General features: G+C 42.9%; 1 protein-coding gene across 1 annotated transcript in view; it reads left to right on the top strand.

Annotated features, from left to right (window-relative positions):
• The window catches only part of LOC136155246 (transcription initiation factor TFIID subunit 3-like), a 34,252-nt gene extending 24,216 nt beyond the window's left edge, over window positions 1-10,036 (top strand). The window contains exons 3-5 of the mRNA XM_065917085.1: window positions 5,008-5,263; window positions 8,189-8,295; window positions 9,230-10,036. Coding sequence (XP_065773157.1) covers window positions 5,008-5,263; window positions 8,189-8,295; window positions 9,230-9,344 — 478 coding nt within the window. The 3' untranslated portion in view covers window positions 9,345-10,036. The remainder of the gene's footprint in view (window positions 1-5,007; window positions 5,264-8,188; window positions 8,296-9,229) is intronic.
• The last annotated feature ends 8,752 nt before the right edge of the window (window positions 10,037-18,788 follow it).

The raw sequence follows: 18,788 nt of genomic DNA, 5'->3' as shown, positions 1-18,788 counted from the left end.
ATGTTTTAAAAATTATTTTGCATTTGAAAAATACTAATTTTGATTATATACATAGTAAAACTGTCAGAAATACACTTGTGCAAGTGACAAATTTGGATCAGATGTTGTGTCTTCTCTCAGGAACATAGATACAAACAATCATAACAGAAGGTAGAAAGTGTGAAAGTCTGTAAGAGATACATCTCAACTGATCCAGATGTTCACGTTGATTACTTCCAGCCCAGAAGAATCAGAAAGACTTGGGTGGAGCTGAATTTGAGGAGAGTCTCAAATGCTGTCCTCCTGAAGTCACCTGAAGTCATTGTGTGTGTGTGTGTGGCTGGTTGTGTCACCCACAAGATATACATTGAGGTTCATTCTTTTCTGTTTATTTTTACTCATAGGCAGTTTTATAACTTAAAATTTCTGAATATGTAAGACATTTCCTTGCCTCCAAAGTTGAGACTGTATAATAAGATGTATTCAGAGAAGTCTTGCTCTCCATCCTATCCTTCTGCTTTTATCCTCATGGCCCTACACCTTACCATTTTTGTTGCTTTTTTTAATTATCTTTTTGTCTATCTTTCTGAAAATACTGTTAAGAAATATACATTTTTATTTATCTAAGCACTTTTGTTCTTCTAGACCATTTTACAGATTTTGAACATCTTCTATTGAAGTCTAATCACTTGGTGATCTCCTTTGGAAAGGAACACTCTACAGTAGCTATATTTTCCTCTAATTACTTCATGCAATCTGTTTCATTTTTCAAATAGGTCATGCCTGAATTAAAAGATAAAATGTTTGCCACTTGGTATGTACTTGGGCTATGACAAGATAAGATGATGTAGTATTCAGGAGGCAAGCCACGAGCTTGAGGAGTTAGCTCCATTCCATTTGCAGCTGCGTGCTAATTATATGAGCACTCAGAGCTGAGCTGTAAGGATCAAGAAGAAGAAGGGTAATGACTGATTTGAAGAATCAACATAACACCAATTCCCATAATTGTCTTTAGGTGTTTGTTCCTTTTGATCACATGTGAAATATGGAAATGACTGTGTTATAGTTTGTTCTTTTAAGTCCTGATGCTCGCATATATAATTTCTCCTAAATTCTAAGTATTTATTTTTGTTCCTAATTGAGATTAATTAAATACTTGGTATATTAATTTTCTATTTCCACGTAACTAATGACCCCAAAACTTAACAGCTAAAGCCATAAACAGGTATTACTTCCCAGTTTCCTGTGGGTCAGGAACTTGTGGTGGTTTTGACTCCGGTCTCCATCAAGCCACTGCCCTGGGCCTCGGCCACTGGAAGGCCTCCCCAGGGCTGGAGAATGGCCTGTGGGCTCACACGTGACTATGGGCTGGAGGCCCCACTGGCCGGTCATGCGGGCCTCTTTCTAAGGCAGATTCAGCATCCTCATGACTTAGCCTCTGGCTTCCCCAGAGCTCTTGATCCGAAAGAGAGCAAGGCAGGAGCTGCAGTGTCTCTCATGACCTAGCTGGCCGTCATGTGTAGCTGTTTTCACAATAGCCCGTTAGCAGCCACCCAAGTCAGACCCGAGTCAGACCCACTCAGGCTGCGAGGAGACTGCCCCAGGGCGGGAGGGGCTGCTGGAGACCACTCTTGGGCCTAGTGTTTCTGGGACTTTTAAAAGAAAAGTAAGAAAGCAGAACTGTGATGTCTTATAACCACTGATGCAACAGTGCCAGGACGACAACCACCCTAATACATGGTGAAAGCTCAGTGGTCTCTTTTTGGTAAGGAGGGGCTAGTTTACAGTACACCATGGGAGTCTGTTTCATGTGTGTCTCAAAAGATGCACAGAGTTGCTGAGATTGATCAGAGGTTTAAATCTGAAGGAGAAAAGCAAGTTGCAGCTTTATCAAAGTGAGTTTTCTCCAAAACCTCGATCAAGTTCCCTGTTGAAAAATTGATGTAAAATTCATGGAGGCACTTACAGTAGGTTTTACTTATGGCATCATTTTGTTGCCATTTAAAAATGGCTCTTGGCTTTTAAGGGCGAGTAAGTGAGCTATTGTGAGGGAACTTGTGAACTTCGAGCACTGAGTAGCCTGCCATTTGGACTTTGATGATTCTGATGGCCGGCCTCACAGTGTTTGCACACAGCTGCTGGCTAGTGAGGGTCTTTAAACTCCCCCTGGTAGAGTTCTGGGGGTGGGAAGAACAGAGAAGGCAATGTCTGAAAGTAGGAAATAACAAAGGTTGACAGCGAAGACCAGTGGGGACCCAAAATTATTTTTACGATGATCAAATTAGGTTGAGGGATGACAGTTTGTCTTACAACTGAGGAGGAATTATATCATGTGATACCGTTATCTATTTTTTGGATAATGTTCAAAATTAAAGCGATAATAAAAAAGTTGTTCTTAAAACTCTACCTCCAATTACCTCAAAAGTAACGGAGCAGCTGGAACCAACAATAGCTTCCAAATTCTCATCAGTTTTCTTGTGAATTTCAAAAGAGTTGGGAAAGGCAAGTCCCTTTAGAGCCTACATAACACCAGTTTGTATGCAGGTCAGGAAGCAACAGTTAGAACTGGACATAGAACAACAAGCTGGTTCCAAATAGGAAAAGGAGTACGTCAAGGCTGTATATTGTCACCCTGCTTATTTAACTTACATGCAGAGTACATCATGAGAAACGCTGGGCTGGATGAAGCACAAGCTAGAATCAAGATTGCTGGGAGAAATATTAATAACCTCAGATATGCAGATGACACCACCTTTATGGCAGAAAGCGAGGAAGAACTAAAGAGCCTCTTGATGAAAGTGAAAGAGGAGAGTGAAAAACTTGGCTTAAAACTCAGCATTCAGAAAACTAAGATCATAGCATCTGGTCCCATCACTTCATGGCAAATAGATGGAGAAACAGTGGAAAAAATGAGAGACTTTATTTTCTTGGGCTCTAAAATCACTACAGATGGTGACTGCAGCCATGAAATTAAAAGGTGCTTGCTCCTTGGAAGGAAAGTTATGACCAACCTAGACAGCATATTAAAAAGCAGAAACATTACTTTGCCAACAAAGATCTATCTAGTCAAAGCTATGGTTTTTCCAGTAGTCATGTATGGATGTGAGAGTTGGACAATAAAGAAAGCTGAGCATCAAAAAAAAAAAGAAAAGAAAGTTGAGCATCGAAGAATTGATGCTTTTGAACTGAGGTGTTGGAGAAAACTCCTGAGAGTCTCTTGGACTGCAAGGAGATCCAACCAGTCCATCCTAAAGGAAATATTCATTGGAGGGACTGATGCTGAAGCTGAAACTCCAATACTTTGGTCACCTGATGTGAAGAGCTGACTCATTTGAAAAGACCCTGATGCTGGGAAAGATTGAAGGTGGGCGGAGAAGGGGACGACAGAGGATGAGATGGTTGGATGGTATCACTGACTCAATGGACATGAGTTTGCGTAAACTCATGTTTACTCAACATGAGTTGGTGATGGACAGGGAGGCCTGGTGTGCTGCAGCCCATGGGGTTGCAAAGAGTTGGACATGACTGAGTGACTGAACTGAACTGAACTCCAGTCTGATCTCCTGAAAGCAAAAAATTAGTACATATTTTGTCTCGTCAACACTGAGTACCCACTTTAGTGTTTTTTCTTTTGCTACTCAGAAAATTTGAATGAGAAATACATATATAGATATATATATATCTCTCTCAATACATACCATGTTTAAAGGAGTAATTAATTGAACTAGAGTAATTCAATTGAATTGGGGGAATAGGCATTTGGAAGGTTTATCTTTATAATAGTTATTTTCATGAGAGTGCCATTTCTCTAAATTGGTAAATAAGCAGATTTGTTCAGGTAGGTGTTTCTGAGACCTCAGGTATTGCCCCATAAACTGATCAGCAGTCTGTTTACATCCATTGGCTTCACTGCTAATGCCAAACCATTTTCATGGGTACCATTCACAAGCCTTGAAGGTAAGGGAGACACTAGATCTAAACGGTCCTCTTCAGAAAAAAGAAATGATAATTACGTGACATGATGTGTTAAAGGTATTAGCTGAAGCCACGGCAGTAATCAGATTGGAGTGTACGAATGTGTCAAACCAACGCATTGTGCGGTCAGACTTACACAAGGTTACCTGTTGGTTATATCTCAGTTGCAAAAACTAAGTGAGGAAAGCTTGTTGCCAATGATAAATATAATGTGAATTGTTTGTATACTTGAAATGCCTAAAACAGCAGTGGGATGCACTGTTTATGGGTATCTGCAGAAAAAATTCAAAGAACAAAAATATGGAAACACACCTGCTAGCCAGAGGACGGTGGATCCTTCTGGAGGAGGGAAGGAGAGAGACTGGAAATAAATACATTTTCTCTGTACTTGAAATGATATATACGGCCCCCTGCCAAATAAAGGAACTTTGTATAAAAAGAAAGAAAGAAAGAAATAGTTTGAGAACCTATTTAGGCAGGTCTCAGTTCAAAGCCTGCCACTCATTTACCCAAACCCCTTTCTCTCTCTACTCCTGTTCCCTTGTTTATAAAACAAGGGTCACTGCAGCTTCTGTGACGTTGCCCTGAGGACTGAATGAGGTCATGTGTGGGAAGTACCTAGTATGACACCTACCTGCTTAGAGGTGCTCAGCAACTAGTGCTTTTAAACGCCTTGTGTGAGGTCACACCCCAGCCTGTGGAAGACGTAGGGTTTGGCCTCCGACCTCCTGGTTCTGAGATGAGTTCTTCTTCCCTGGCTTGGGTTCTGTGAAGAAGGCAGTGTTGATGGAGAAACAGAGCAGCAGGCAGCTCTGACCATGGAAGGGAGCTGGAGCCCCTGCCTGTTTCCTGCTGCCCAGCCTCTCTCCCTGCCCTGGTCGTGGAGAAGCAGCTTGGGCAAGAGCCTTGCAGCCTGAGCTCTGCCTCTCTCTGCTCTCTCCAAAAAGTCACTCGCTGCTAGAAGAACCAAGCGATTGTGCCATCGTGTTTGTAGCTACCTGGCTTGACTCAACTGTGTGTTTTGATTTTTCCTTTTCTCTCCTTTGTTGACAGCGTCATCAGCAAAGTGGTCCCAGCCCCCGAGGCTAAGCCGGCGCCTTCTCTGAACAGACCCAAGACGCCGCCACCCGCCCCGGCCCCCGCCCCGGCCCCCATGCACGTCACCCCTGCCCCGGTGCCTTTGCCCCTCCTGGCCCCGGCCAGCGCACCCCTCGCCGGGATGCCCGCCCCAGCCCCTGCTGCTTCGGGAGCCGCCAGCTCCAAAGCCCCGGTCCGCAGTGTGGTCACGGAGACGGTCAGCACCTACGTGGTGAGCAGCTTTCTGTTTTGGGGAGTATTTAAGAGAAAGTCACTTAAGAGCTCACTGTTTGCTCATGAAAATGTTTCCAATTAAAAAAGCAGTGTCAGATGGATCATCATTGAATTTCAGAAGCGATTCTTCAGGACTGGAAAGGCATATTCATTGCATTTTCAAGCTTTTGGCTGAAAAGTGTTAGGATGTCTGCATAGTTAGCCTCCATAAACAATGCCAGAGCATTGTTTTTGTTACGCATCATTGTTTTGGAATATGACTATACACACACACACACACACACACACATAAACATATATACAGCACAATTGTTGTATAAATATAGAGGTGAATAGTGACAGTCAAGCTCCTCATTGACTTTCTTGATCAAGCAGTGATTCACTTCAGAGGATAATTAGCATGACATATACACATCTTACAGGCCAGCCGCTGTTTCTGAGCAGGAGTACTAATTATAGTATCTCACTGGCTGAGGTCCAGAACATATCTGGGCCTGCAGAATGAATGGAAATGAACCTGTAAACCACAGAACTTCCTGAGTCCAAGCCTGTCTTCAGGTGGAAAAACTCACCTTGACAACATGTGTTCACACGGTTGTCATGAGACCGTTTTCTCATGTTTGTGCCCTGCTTACTAGTATCAGGTCTAACTGAAGCCCTGAATTCAGTTAAGTAACAAATAGGCTCTTTGGGCTCCGTAGTGTGACTCACGAGCACATGACAAAACGATTTCAGGCACATAGAGGTCCTCAGTGAGCTGACACTGTGAGACCACCGAGTATGTAGACTGAGATGTGTCAGCCTGGCGGCGGCTCGGATCTTTCAGAATAGATGTGCCTGGGAGGCGACAGACTCGGACCCCTGCCGTTGTCGTTAAAAATCATGCAAGTATTACTTTTCTATACGGGCATTTGAAAGGAAATTTCAATGAATCATTAAGTGTTTGAGGCACTGTCATGATACAGAGGATAAGAAGAAAGTCTCAGAAGTCTTCAGAGAAGATATAAAGACATGAACTATTAACAAGAAAATATTAAATTGACAATTCAAGACAACAATGGAAGACATGGTACAAAGATCTGTGGTCATTAAATCAGTGCATTCAAGGACCAGTTGCCACAGGTGTTTAATTGAGGCCACGTCACCCCAAGATGGGTAAATCGGGGAGGACTTTATGCTTGATCTCCCTGACCTCCATTTCTTCAGCTGTAACCAGGGATTGTTAGACTAAGTGATCCCTGTGGTGTGTTCTAGCTCTAAAATCTGATTCTCCAGTGGATTTTTGAGTCAACTCCCTGGAGATAGATCAGACTTGCATAGATGAAAAGCCTCTGTCCCCTCAGAGACATTTTGTAGACAGAAGACAAAATGTGTGATTTGAAGGAAGGACACAGGCTGATTTTGTTGCTGCCCAATCTATGACACTGGAACTGTCACTGACATTCCTTCAGCTCCAGTCTCCCCATTTCTAACCTACCCAAGCACTGTTTTAGGAGGATGAAACCAAGTCAGGTGTTTTAGAAAGAGCTTAGTAAACTGCAAGGGGCTGGGCGCTGTAGCAGATTTCTCATGTCGCAGGGTCACGGCCTCCTAATTTTAAGAATCAGCAGCAGGACAGGGCATGCATGGCAGCTTTGGGGCGCAGGTTACTGGGCTGGCCTTCACCCCAGACAGCTGGCACAGGCCGACTGGTGGTCTCTGCTTTAAACTGGAGACTAGGACCGAGTCGGGGATGTGGCTGCCCACAGAATTGTCCAGGAAGCCTTCACAGCCTGTCTGCTCTTGCAGAGACTTTCCAGAATGGCAGACCTTAAAGTAGTTAGAATTCCGTGAGTTGGAATGAACCGTCTCTGCCCCCCGTACACCCATCACACACGCAAAAAAACCGTTTCTCTCCTGCACATCCAGGCAGTGTTGTATCTGAACGCACCAGGAGAGACTACAGCTTGCAAAATCAACGGAATGAAATTATATGCTGTGTGGTCAGCAAAACTTTAAAAATTAACTCTTAATTATTGCTGACTTTGAAAGCCTGTCAGAGAATTGTCTCTTCCAGATTGGTCTTGTTCATGTGGAATTTGAGGAGGTGGTTCAGTTAGGAATGCTTCTTATTTGGAACTGCTAAGTCAAATCCAGAGCACAACATATTTGTTGCAAAATAACGTGAAAACGCGTGGCTCTTTGGCCTCCTGCGTCCCTTATTTCATTTGCCCTTTAGTTGATTGTACTTTGCTAAAAATGTCATAAAGGGAATGGAAAGTTACTTAGTAACAACTCTTTTATATCCTTGATCTTATCAGCCAGTTCAGGAGGAGGGTTTGGCTAATAAGTAATAAGGCGATATATGCACATAGGCCGTACTTATTGATTCCAGACCTGTGAATGCAATGGAGGGAACAACACAGGGTTGAACTAGGTAGCTTTCAGAAGTATCAGGCATTACTCGTCATTCAGAACCTATGTGTTTCAGTATTTCTTTAGATAAAGGTGACTGTAGGTCACATTGCTCACAGAAATGATTATCAAATGTTTTGTTTTTATGACTTTGAAAAGACAGTTTAAAATAGTCATTAGAAACATCTTGGGAGTTCCCAGATGGCCTAGTAATTAGCACTCCCATTGCCAGGGCCCAGGTTCAATCCCTGGTCAAGGAATTAAGATCTTGCAAGCCATGCAACGTGGCAAAAAAAAAAAAAAAGGTAGAAGAAAGGTCTTATCATTGAACTCTAAGTAGCATTTTTTTTCCATATGATCCCAGGATAGTGAGGACCGTGATCACAGCTTTAATAAATTGTTAGCTCCTGGGTTTTTCTGTCTGTTCGTTTAGTCTGTCAGTTTATTAGCTCCACGGTGTAGTAATCCTTATCATGCCCTTTTTGGGATTTCTTTTTTCTCAATGCCTCTCTCGTTTCGCCCACCCCAGATCCGAGATGAGTGGGGAAACCAGATCTGGATCTGTCCCGGGTGCAACAAGCCTGACGATGGGAGCCCCATGATTGGCTGTGACGAATGTGACGACTGGTACCACTGGTGAGTCCCCTGCGGGGCGCCAGGGGAGAGACTCAGGACACGCGTGGTGCCGGCCCGGCCCCTTCAGGCTCATCTCCCAGAGCAGCTCATTTCCTGGGAGGAGCGTCTGGAGCAGAATCCCTGTGCCAAGAGAATGGCATTCGTATTATTTGCAAAAAGTTAGTCTTTAGACTGTAGCTCTTCAGTCTAAATTATGAATGTGTTGCTTAGCTCATGTATTCTTTAGAAAGGGAAAAGGAGATACAGGGGTTGGTTCCCTTGCCTTTCTTGTCAGTCATTTTCTGTAGCAGCTGTGGAAACACGGAGGGAACCAGGTAACCACCGCCATGAAGTGCAGAAGTAAAGGGGCAGCTCGAGTGGTCTCCACGGCTTCCCCAAACGGAAGGAGCAGCATCAGGATGCATGCGAACAGTCCTGCTGTTCTATCTTGAAAATACCAGAAATGAAAAGATAGGAATCCGCTTAGTCAGGTGCTGTAGGATATCTCTGAGATAAAAACAAAGCCTGACTCAGAGGAATCAGACTATTTCTGGCTGAAAGGATGAATGAGCTAATTAAGGTCTCCAGCAGCGCCTGGGGAAGGGGCTCCTGTAAGGTGATCACCCACTGGCCCGGCAGGAGTGCAGCCGCGTCCGTGCGCCAGAGCTGGTGACTTGGGTGTCTGGTAAATAATGCACCTTGAAAGTGAAAATCGCTCAGTCGTGTCCGACTCTTTGCGACCCCATGGACTATACCGTCCGTGGAATTCTAGGCCAGAATATTGGAGTGGGTGGTAGCCTTTTCCTCCTCCAGGGGATCTTCCCAGCCCAGGGATTGAACCCATAAACCTAAGAGATTATTGAATGATATGAAATTCCTGGAAAACGTAGGACAAGAAGATGTGTGTCTCTGAAGCCGGTTTGTCTGACGCCCCTCTCGCTTGGTTCCCGTGTAGGCCCTGCGTGGGCATCATGGCCGCGCCCCCGGAAGAGATGCAGTGGTTCTGCCCCAAGTGCTCCAACAGGAAGAAGGATAAAAAGCACAAGAAGCGGAAGCACCGCGCGCACTGATGCCTGGAGCGGGGCCTCCGCCGCCGTGTCCCCGCCGGCCGCCGAGCCCGGCAGACTGAGGGCAGAACACACGCCCCCACCCCGGGGCTTTGCCGGGCCGGCGAGGGCCGCGCGGGCGCCCCTGCAGAGCTCTCACGCGGGGGGCCTCGCCTCCGTTTCCTATTACCAGTGACAAGTGTTATTAATAAAAAGACTGTAATCTCTCCTTGCGATTTTCCTCAGTTCTCTGCAGGGCCTTTTCCTTAAGGTGTTAGCCGAGACGATGGCGTGTGGCCCGCCCTGACGGCGCCCGAGGGTGACGTGCGGATGTATGTGTCTCCAGCCTCCTCCCCTCTGTAGTCAGATAATCGTAATCACATGAAAGAAAACTCGAGGGAGAGTGTCAGTAAATATTTTTGTGATGAAAAATATATGAAGCTTCCCCCACCCCACCCCCCGTTTTTAGTACTAACATGTAAAATGTTCAGGCTTTTTGTGAAATACCTTATATTTTTTAAGAAAAAGGTTTCTATCATGTCCTGTTGGCTCTCGTGCAGGTTGTTTTTGTTGACTCTCTCACCTGTCCTCTCTCTCTGCCCCTTCCTCCAAACTGCTGGTGGTCTGCTCATGGCCCACCCATCTCATTACTGCACACCAGGAGATCTCCCCTAATGTAAATAATAAATATTTATGAAGTAGTTATTTTTAAAAAATTTTTATCGTGTTTAATTCTGGCTTTCTGTGGAAACGCGCTGCGGTTTCAGCCACGTCTGTAATTACTGCTGTACATAAGCAAAGAAGGCTGGAAAAAAAAGAGCCATACTTAAGTTCAAAGTTACCTACCTTGACCTGAACCCTCGCAGAACACTGGGGGGAGGACCTGAGCAGTTGGAAGGAAAACAAGGCAATTTAAATCTATGGCTTATGATTTGAAACTGTTATCTCTTCTATTTCTGTAAATTTCTTTGACTTCCTTTTGTTTCAAAGGACATGTAGATTCCCCAAAAGTAAAAAAAAAAAATATATATACTGTAGCATTTTGTGTTTATATTGTTTTATTTCTGCAAATCTGTTCATTGATATTGTGGTTTAAGGCTGAAATGAAGTATATTATGCAATTTTTTTTTTAAAGAAAACTCATCAAATTTCAGGGTATCACAAAACTTTATTATATTACTATACTGCCCACTATTTATTATATGTTAATAGATGTCTGAGAGATAAACCAAATATTTTATTTTTAATGTAAAACATCAAATTTAATTTTATTAGCATATTTTAGCAACTTTGGAATAAATATGGACTTTTACTTGATTTTGAAATAATCACAAGTTGGGCCAGTGTAATGGATATCTTGAATGCTAGACTATGGGCTTTGAACCTAATACAAATATATTAATAGAAATTGTGATTTTTTAAAAAAATGCCAAGTACATTGATATTAGTGTATGAATTAATCATATTGAGGTTTTCTGCCGTGAATGTTAAATTGCAGATCAGTGTCACCCTCTCGAGTGCAGTATTTCATTGCCCTCCTTGTTCTAGAAGCCAACATTTTTCTATGCCTACAGAGAAAGCATCTATGTTGAGATACGTGGTTTTGTTCTATTAATTTCAGATCACCCTAAATACTTTATACGATATTTTCACATGCACAGAATCTTCCCCATTAGTTCTTTTTGGAGAGGGATGAGGGTGGGGAAGTGCAAAATAAAGGATTATTGGCTATTTCATAGTTTGCTTTTCCATTTTCTTTACTTAGGATTTAGTTCCTCAAGGCATGGTCAGTGGATCTGACCTTGCCACATCTAAGTGAGCTGGTCATGCCACTGAAATCAGAACGCAGTGCCGCTGTCTGAGAGACCTCAGCCCACAGGACACTGAAGGAATTTCAATCAGTTCGTTGTCTTTTGCTATTTCATGGTTGCTTTCCTAAATCCAGTTCATGATTTTATAAATGGCCTTTGCAATAATAAAACCAAAGAATCATTTTCAGGGGGCCGAAGAGCTCGGGGGATTAGTAATGGAATACAGAGCCTTTCACCTCTGGGTCAGTGAGCTGAATCCAGCCCAGGTCACCGGAGACTCGGAGTTGTTACCATCTTCTGACTGTTCAGCGGCCTGTGTGAAATGGGCTGGTGGTCTCCGTCTCTACAGGGTGGCTAGCTGTACACCAACCAAAAAGGGTCCAAGAAACTGCAAAAGGAAATGTGGATTAGAGAATAAAACCCCGGTGTTCCGAAGCAGAGTTAAAAAGCTGGGCTGAATCACCCCACATAAAGTTGCGCTGAAGAAAAAGAGTTTTACAGACGTCACGAAGAGGATGGAGATGAATTCAGTCATCCCAATGCAGTCGAACTAAATAGGGAAATGAAAAGCCTGTGTTGGACGAGAGAAGGATGGGTTATGTTGGGAAAGATGATGGTTTTAATCAGGAGAAAACCTTGAGGGGACCCATGCAATAGAGAGTGGGTTTTGGGGCGTCTTTTTGACTAGAAAATTCAAGGCATTTTTTTGGTCTTGTTTCAAAACCTTTTTATTTTGTATTGGGGCATAGCTGATTAACAACGTTGCAGTAGTTTCAGGGTGACAGCAGAGGGACTCAGCCATAGGTACACAGATATCCACTTTCCCCCAAGCTTCCTCCCCTCTGGGCAGCCACATAGCACTGAGCAGAGTGCCCTGCGCTATACAGTAAGTCCTTGTTGGTTATTCACTTTCAATACAGCAGTGTGTGCATGTCCGTCCCAAACACCCGAACTGGCCCTTCTTCCCCCACCCTCCACACCATAAGTTCATCCTCCAAGTCTGTGAGTCTCTTTCTGTTCTATAAGTTCATTTGTATCATTTTTTAGAGTCCACATATAAGGGATGTCATATGATATTTCTCCCTCTCTGTTTGACTTACTTGACTCAGTATGACACTCTCTAGGTCCATGCATGTTGCTGCAAATGACATTATTTCATTCTTTTTAATGGCTGAGTAGTATTCCATTTCCATATATACATGAAATATATATATATATATACACACCACATCTTCTTTATCCATTCATTTATTGATGGGCATCTAGGTTGCTTCCATGTCTTGGCTATTGTAAACAGTGCTGCATTGAACATTGGGGTGCACGTGTCCTTTCAGATCATGTTTTTCTCTGGATGTGTGCCCAGGAGTGGGATTGCAGTGTCATATGGTGGCTCTATTTTTAGTGCTTTAAGGAACCTCCCTACTGTTCTCCACAGTGGCTGTGCCAATTTACATTTCCACCCACAGTGTTGAAAGAGAGTGGGTTTTGACTTTGGAGGGAGAAAAAGGTCACAGAGCAGCAAGCATTGGAAAGACTTCCGGGACTGAGAAAACGTGATGTAAAGGCATAGAGGGTGTTTCCGGTGGGAGTGGGACACGTTCCCCTCTGACCGCCAAGCTGCTTGTCTTCTGAAGAAGTCTGCACCGAAGCGCAGCCAGGAGCCCTACCCTCCAGATGATTTGCGGCTCCAACCGTCCTGCAGAAAATCAGAGGGCATCGGAGCACTCTGGCCCTGACGGGCTTTTCGCAAAGATAAAACATAGTGCCTCACTCTGCGGTATCACCTCACCCGCCTTTGTTCTCCCTTGAATAGGACGATTCAACAAAGACCCTGGTAACCAAATTAAAGTATAAAAGGAACACTGAGATATGGAAACCCGGCCGGTGAGAATGCTAATGAATGAAGGCCACTAAAGGCGCGCGGGCTAAGTTCTCAATACAAATAGTTTTATGGCCAATCTCTCCAGATCATAGCAGTCTCCTTTAGAAGTCCAAGTCTAGAAGTAGATAGTCGTCCCAACCGAAGAATGAAACAGATAATGCTCTGAATAACGTTTTTCCACAATGGTATAGGTCATTCTCTTCGGAAACTCTTTATTTGAGACTCCTGCGTTTGTCGCGGCCTAAAATATCTAAAGAAACTATTAATCCCCAAGTGCCGGCCAGGAGGTGACACTGGGAATCAGATATTCTGGCGGACAGCTGAACCTTTTCTTCTTCCTATCAGGGAAACACAACATTTAGTTTACACATGAGGTAGTCAACCAACCACTGGTTACCTTTTTTCCTTCCAGACCACTCAGCTTTTAGGTTAGTTTCTAGAAGGACTGTTGGAAACGCTTGGATTTGTTTGTTCAACGTTAGCTGGACATACTTCATGGAAACGGCAGAAAGTGGCAAATGTGCGTTACACCCAAGTTCAATTTTCCTCCACCATCAGGCCTCCACCGTTTTGTACTTGTTCCCACAATATTCTGTGTATTAACTTGCATTTCACTGACTCCTGAAGCCCCTTCTGAACGAGTTCTTTCTCTACTTCTCTCCACATCACCTTTCTATTCATCTTAGACTGCAGTAGCTTTTCATATGGATACATCGTTATACTTTGAAATGTTTATATTTAGAACAAAATATTGAAAAGTTTAGCAAACAGTTACATTAACTATTTTGGGAACTAGCAGAGTTGACAATATATGAAAAAATACATTTCTTTGTAAAGAGATGGATGCCACAAGACATAAAGGTGTGGGGTTTTCAGAACGGAATCATTTTAGATATTTTGCCCTTAGCAATTATCTCCTACCTATATCCTTGGAACCTAGTCAAGATTTTGTTAACCTTTTGAAGTTTTTGCGGAGTTGTCTTGTTTTTTTTTTTTCTTTTTTGGCTTGGTCTTATTTTTAATTAGTGAAACGTTTAGAATGGAACCATCTTACACAAAACTACAGAAAACTGAAGACTCTCATTGGCCTTAATGAGTTAACTACTGCCAAATTCAGTGGTTGGAAGAAAATGTTTGTTCTGCTTCTAGGGCCTCATTTAAATCTATAATAAAAGTAGTCATCAGTAGTAATTCAGTTACAGATCTAAACACAATTTGAAAAAAGACACATAAAGCAGAAAATATGAATTTAATGCATGCAGCTCATCAACCATCCTATACGCACTCCAATGGAGGGCCATGGATCTGGCCAATTCTATTCAGTTTCTAAATTCAATTCTGGTTTCTAAACATTGGTAAAAAAAAAAAAAATACAATAAGTCAAAAATATTGTTATCATACCTCCAACAAAATTTGGCTTAGATTGCTCTTCCTGGAAGTGAGCTTGATTCCTAGGGGTCAGGGAGGTAGCCTGCCCATATCACGAGGAAGGTCACCGTGTGGCCCACCTCAATGTTTCCAGAGTCAGATTTTCACAGTTCTGTGCTATGCTCTGCCCAAAGCGAAACCGAAATACTAATAACTTCACCCATGGCCTATTTCCACGTGAGGTGCTTATGGAGAATGGCATTGGAGAGGTTGTGAGCTGAGCTTTGGGAAAGTTGCATTCTGCACGTTCTGCGGCAACTTCCTTGGGAAGCTCTGATTGCCTCCCTGAGCGTTGAAAGTTCAGGGAATAAAGCTTTTCCTCCTACTTTAAAAAAACTATACAGGTGTCCGTACATGTTTTTCCCTCTCTTATCATACTTCCTTGGTGAGACCACATTGCTGCTGCTGCTACTGCTAAGTCACTTCAGTCGTGTCCGACTCTGTGCGACCCCATAGACGGCAGCCCACCAGGCTCCCCCGTCCCTGGGATTCTCCAGGTAAGAACACTGAAGTGGGTTGCCATTTCCTTCTCCAATGCATGAAAGTTCCTGGGAAGGTTGTAATTTTGTCAACTTACTGCTTTTTTTTTCCCAATTCAGATTTTTAAAATTTATTTATCCTAGAGAGGAACAAGCACAAAATAGTTAAAACTTATGTAGAGTTTTAACAAATGACTGTAAAGTGCTGTCAGGATGACTACCTCCCAGATCAGGAATAAGGTTTTTACAGAGATTCAGGAGATGAGGGTTCGATCCCTGGGTTGGGTAGATTCCCTGGAGGAGGAAATGGCAGCCTACTCCAGTGTTCTAGCCTGGAGAATCCCATGGACAAAGGAGCCTGGTGGGCTACAGTCTGTGGGGTCACAAAGAGTTGGCTGTTACTGAGCGAGTAAACAACAACTGCAGCGCTTGGAAGCAGCCTGAGTCTACGCAGCCCCTCCCACACCCACACCCCTCTCTCCTGACAGAGGAGCCACCGTTCTTGGGTTTATCAGGGTCTCCTGACTGTCCCACCTTTGGTGTTCATCCCATTTAGTGGATGCCATTTTTGCTTTTTGAGGATTTTATGTACAAGGACACATGCTATACATAGTCTGACATCTGTGTTGGTTTGCAAGGTCTTATGGCATGATGTTCCTTGGACTCGTGGACCTGCAATTGAAACTCGGTCAAACAGGAGTCAGGACTGGCCATCTTTCTGTGCACTGTGGCTTGGCTCCACTTCTGAGGTGTGGAGCACGTCTCTAAGGCAATTCTCCTTCACCTCTCTCTGCAATGCTGGGGAGGTGTCTCAGGACATCTCTTTATTCCTGCAGCCCGGGGAGATGCCTAGCGGTGTTTGGGGGGATGTGTGTGGATGTGGCTGCGTGCAGGACATTCTGGGCCCCTTCTTTGTTTTTGTGAATGTTGACATTTGTTGTTGTTCAGTTGCTAAAGTGGTGTTTGACTCTTTGCAACACCACGGACTGTATAACCTGCCAGGCTCCTCCATCCATGGGATTTCCCAGGCAAGAATACTGGAGTGGGTAGCCATTCCCTTCTCCAGGGGATCTTCCTGACCCAGGGATTGACCCACGTCTCCTGCATTGGCAGGCAGGTTCTCTACCACTGAGCCACCAGGGATGCCTGGATGTTGTAAATAGCCATGTCAAAAGTAACAGAATGACAGAGAAAAGAGGAATTGATCATTCAGGAACATCCTTCTAGAGAAATCACTTTCTAAAAGCTAGCAAAAAAAAAAAAAAAAAAAAATCAAAATATAACCTGATGAAGTTTTTGGATGATTTGAACTCTTTCCACACGGTGACCTTCCTTGTGATATGGGCAGATTACTTCCCTGACTCCTAGGAATCAAGCTCACTTCCAGGAAGAACAATCCAAGTCAAATTTTGTTGGAGGTATGATAACAATATTTTTGACTTACTGTATTTTTACCAATCTTTAGAAATGAAATTGAATTTAGAAACTGAATATAATTGGCCAGACCTACATACCCCCATTGGAGTGCTTACAGAATGGTTGATGAGCTGCATGCATTAAATTCATATTTTCTGCTTTATGTGTCTTTTTTCAAATTGTGTTTAGACCTTTAACTGCATTTTAAGGACTCTAGGCAGCATGATAGTAGCCAAGAGCACACATTTTTTTTTTGTCAGAACCTGGATTTGAATCCTGGCTGTCTCGCTCAACTATTGAATGAACTAGAATAAAATATTTAATTTATCTAAATCTCAGCTTCCTTCTCTGTCAAAGGAGAATAAGAATGTCTTCTCTGGATAATTGCAAAAATTGAATGAGATCTGATGTAAAGCATTAACACATTGAAAGAGCTCAACAAATGGGAACCATAGTATCTATTGTAGGAATTGTTTTTTAATCTGTTAGTAGGTAACAGATTATCTTGCTCTTCCAATAATTTTTCAGTGCTCTATAAATTCTGGATTTACTATGAGACTCAGATTCTGGATTTTGATATCCCATCAAAAGACTGGTCTTGGCCAGTAGCCCTACTCCTGGGCATATACCCTGAAAATATGAAGGCTTTAATTCAAAAAGATACATGCACCCCTATGTTCCCAGGAGTGCTATTCGCAATAGCCAAGACACGGAAGCAACCTAAATATCCATCAAGAGAGGAATGGATAAAGATGTGGTACATATATATATATATATATATATATATCAGTTCAGTTCAGTTGCTCAGTCGTGTCCGACTCTTTGCTACCCCATGGACTGCAGCACACTAGGCTTCCCTGTCCATCACCATCTCCTGAGGCTTGCTCAAACTCATGTCCATTGAGTCGGTGATGCCATCCAACCATCTCATCCTCTGTCATCCCCTTCTCCTCCCGCCTTCAATCTTTCCCAGCATCAGGGTCTTTTCCAGTGAGTCAGTTCTTCGAATCAGGTGACCAAATTGTTGACGCTTCAGTGTTAGCATCAGTCCTTCCAATGAATATTCAGGACTGACTTCCTTTAGGATGGACTGGTTGGATCTCCTTGCAGTCCAAAGGACTCTCAAGAGTCTTCTCTAACGCCATAGTTCAAAAGCATCAATTCTTCGGTGCTCAGCTTTCTTCACAGTCCAACTCTCACATCCATACATGACCACTGGAAAAACCATAGCCTTGACCAGATGGACCTTTGTCCAAGTAATGTCTCTGCTTTGTAATATGCTGTCTAGGTTGGTCCTAGTTTTTCTTCCAAGGAGTAAGCATCTTTTAATTTTATGGCTGTAGTCACCATCTGCAGTGATTTTGGAGCCCAAGAAAATAAAGTCTGTCACTGTTTTCATTGTTTCCCCATCTATTTGCCATGAAGTGATGGGACCAGATGCCATGATCTTCATTTTTTGAAAGTTGAGTTTTAAGCCAACTTTTTCACTCTCCTCTTTCACTTTCATCAAGAGGCTCTTTAGATCCTCTTCACTTTCTGCCAGAAGCATGGTGTCACCTGCATATACAATGCAATATTACTCAGCCATAAAAGAAGGAATGAATAATGCCATTTCCAGCAGCATGGTTGGACCCAGAGATGATCATATTAAGTGAAGTAAGTCAGAGAAAGACAAGTATTATATATCACTTATAAGTGGAATCTAAAAATAGTACAAATGAACTTCTTTACAAAACAGAATCAGACTCACAGATAGAAAACAAATACGGTTACCAAAGGGGAGGAAAGGGAAAACTGAAGCAGGAATCTGGGACTAACATGTACACACAGTACTACATAAAAACAGGTAAACAGCAGGAACCGACTGTATAGCACAGGGAATTCTACTCAGTATCTTCTGATAAACTAAATTGGAAAGAATCAAATATATATATATGTATGTATAACTGAATCTCTTTACTGTATAACTGAAACTAACACTGTGTTGTAAGCCAACTATACTTCAATTAAATTTTTTTTAATTTTAAAAAGGCAATCTTGGTTCACAATCAAGGTTTGAAGGCTGGACAAGGCATTATTTGATTTTATTGTCCAATGATTTGATTTCTGGATACAGAAGGTCACTCACTCGCAGAGAGACTTCATCCCAGGACCCGTTTCTCCAGCTCAACTTTATACCCATCTGTATGGTACCCAGAGGTGGGCAGTGGAGGGAGATGTGTGCTGCCATCAGCAGGCCTAGACAACTGATATTAATACACAGCAAGTCAAAGTGCAATGGAGTTGGCATTGGCACTTTCTAATTCTAACATTGAACAATCTCAGAGAACTAAAACTAAAACTATATGACACTGCAATCCCACTCCTGGGCATATATCTGGAGAAAAACATGATCTGAAAAGATTCATGCACCCCAGTGTTCATTGCAACAATATTTAAATAGCCAAGACAT

The sequence above is a fragment of the Muntiacus reevesi genome, unplaced genomic scaffold (genome assembly GCF_963930625.1).
Source record: "Muntiacus reevesi unplaced genomic scaffold, mMunRee1.1 SCAFFOLD_226, whole genome shotgun sequence".
In the NCBI taxonomy this organism is placed as follows: domain Eukaryota; kingdom Metazoa; phylum Chordata; class Mammalia; order Artiodactyla; family Cervidae; genus Muntiacus; species Muntiacus reevesi.
This window is presented reverse-complemented; position numbering and strand designations above follow the sequence as displayed.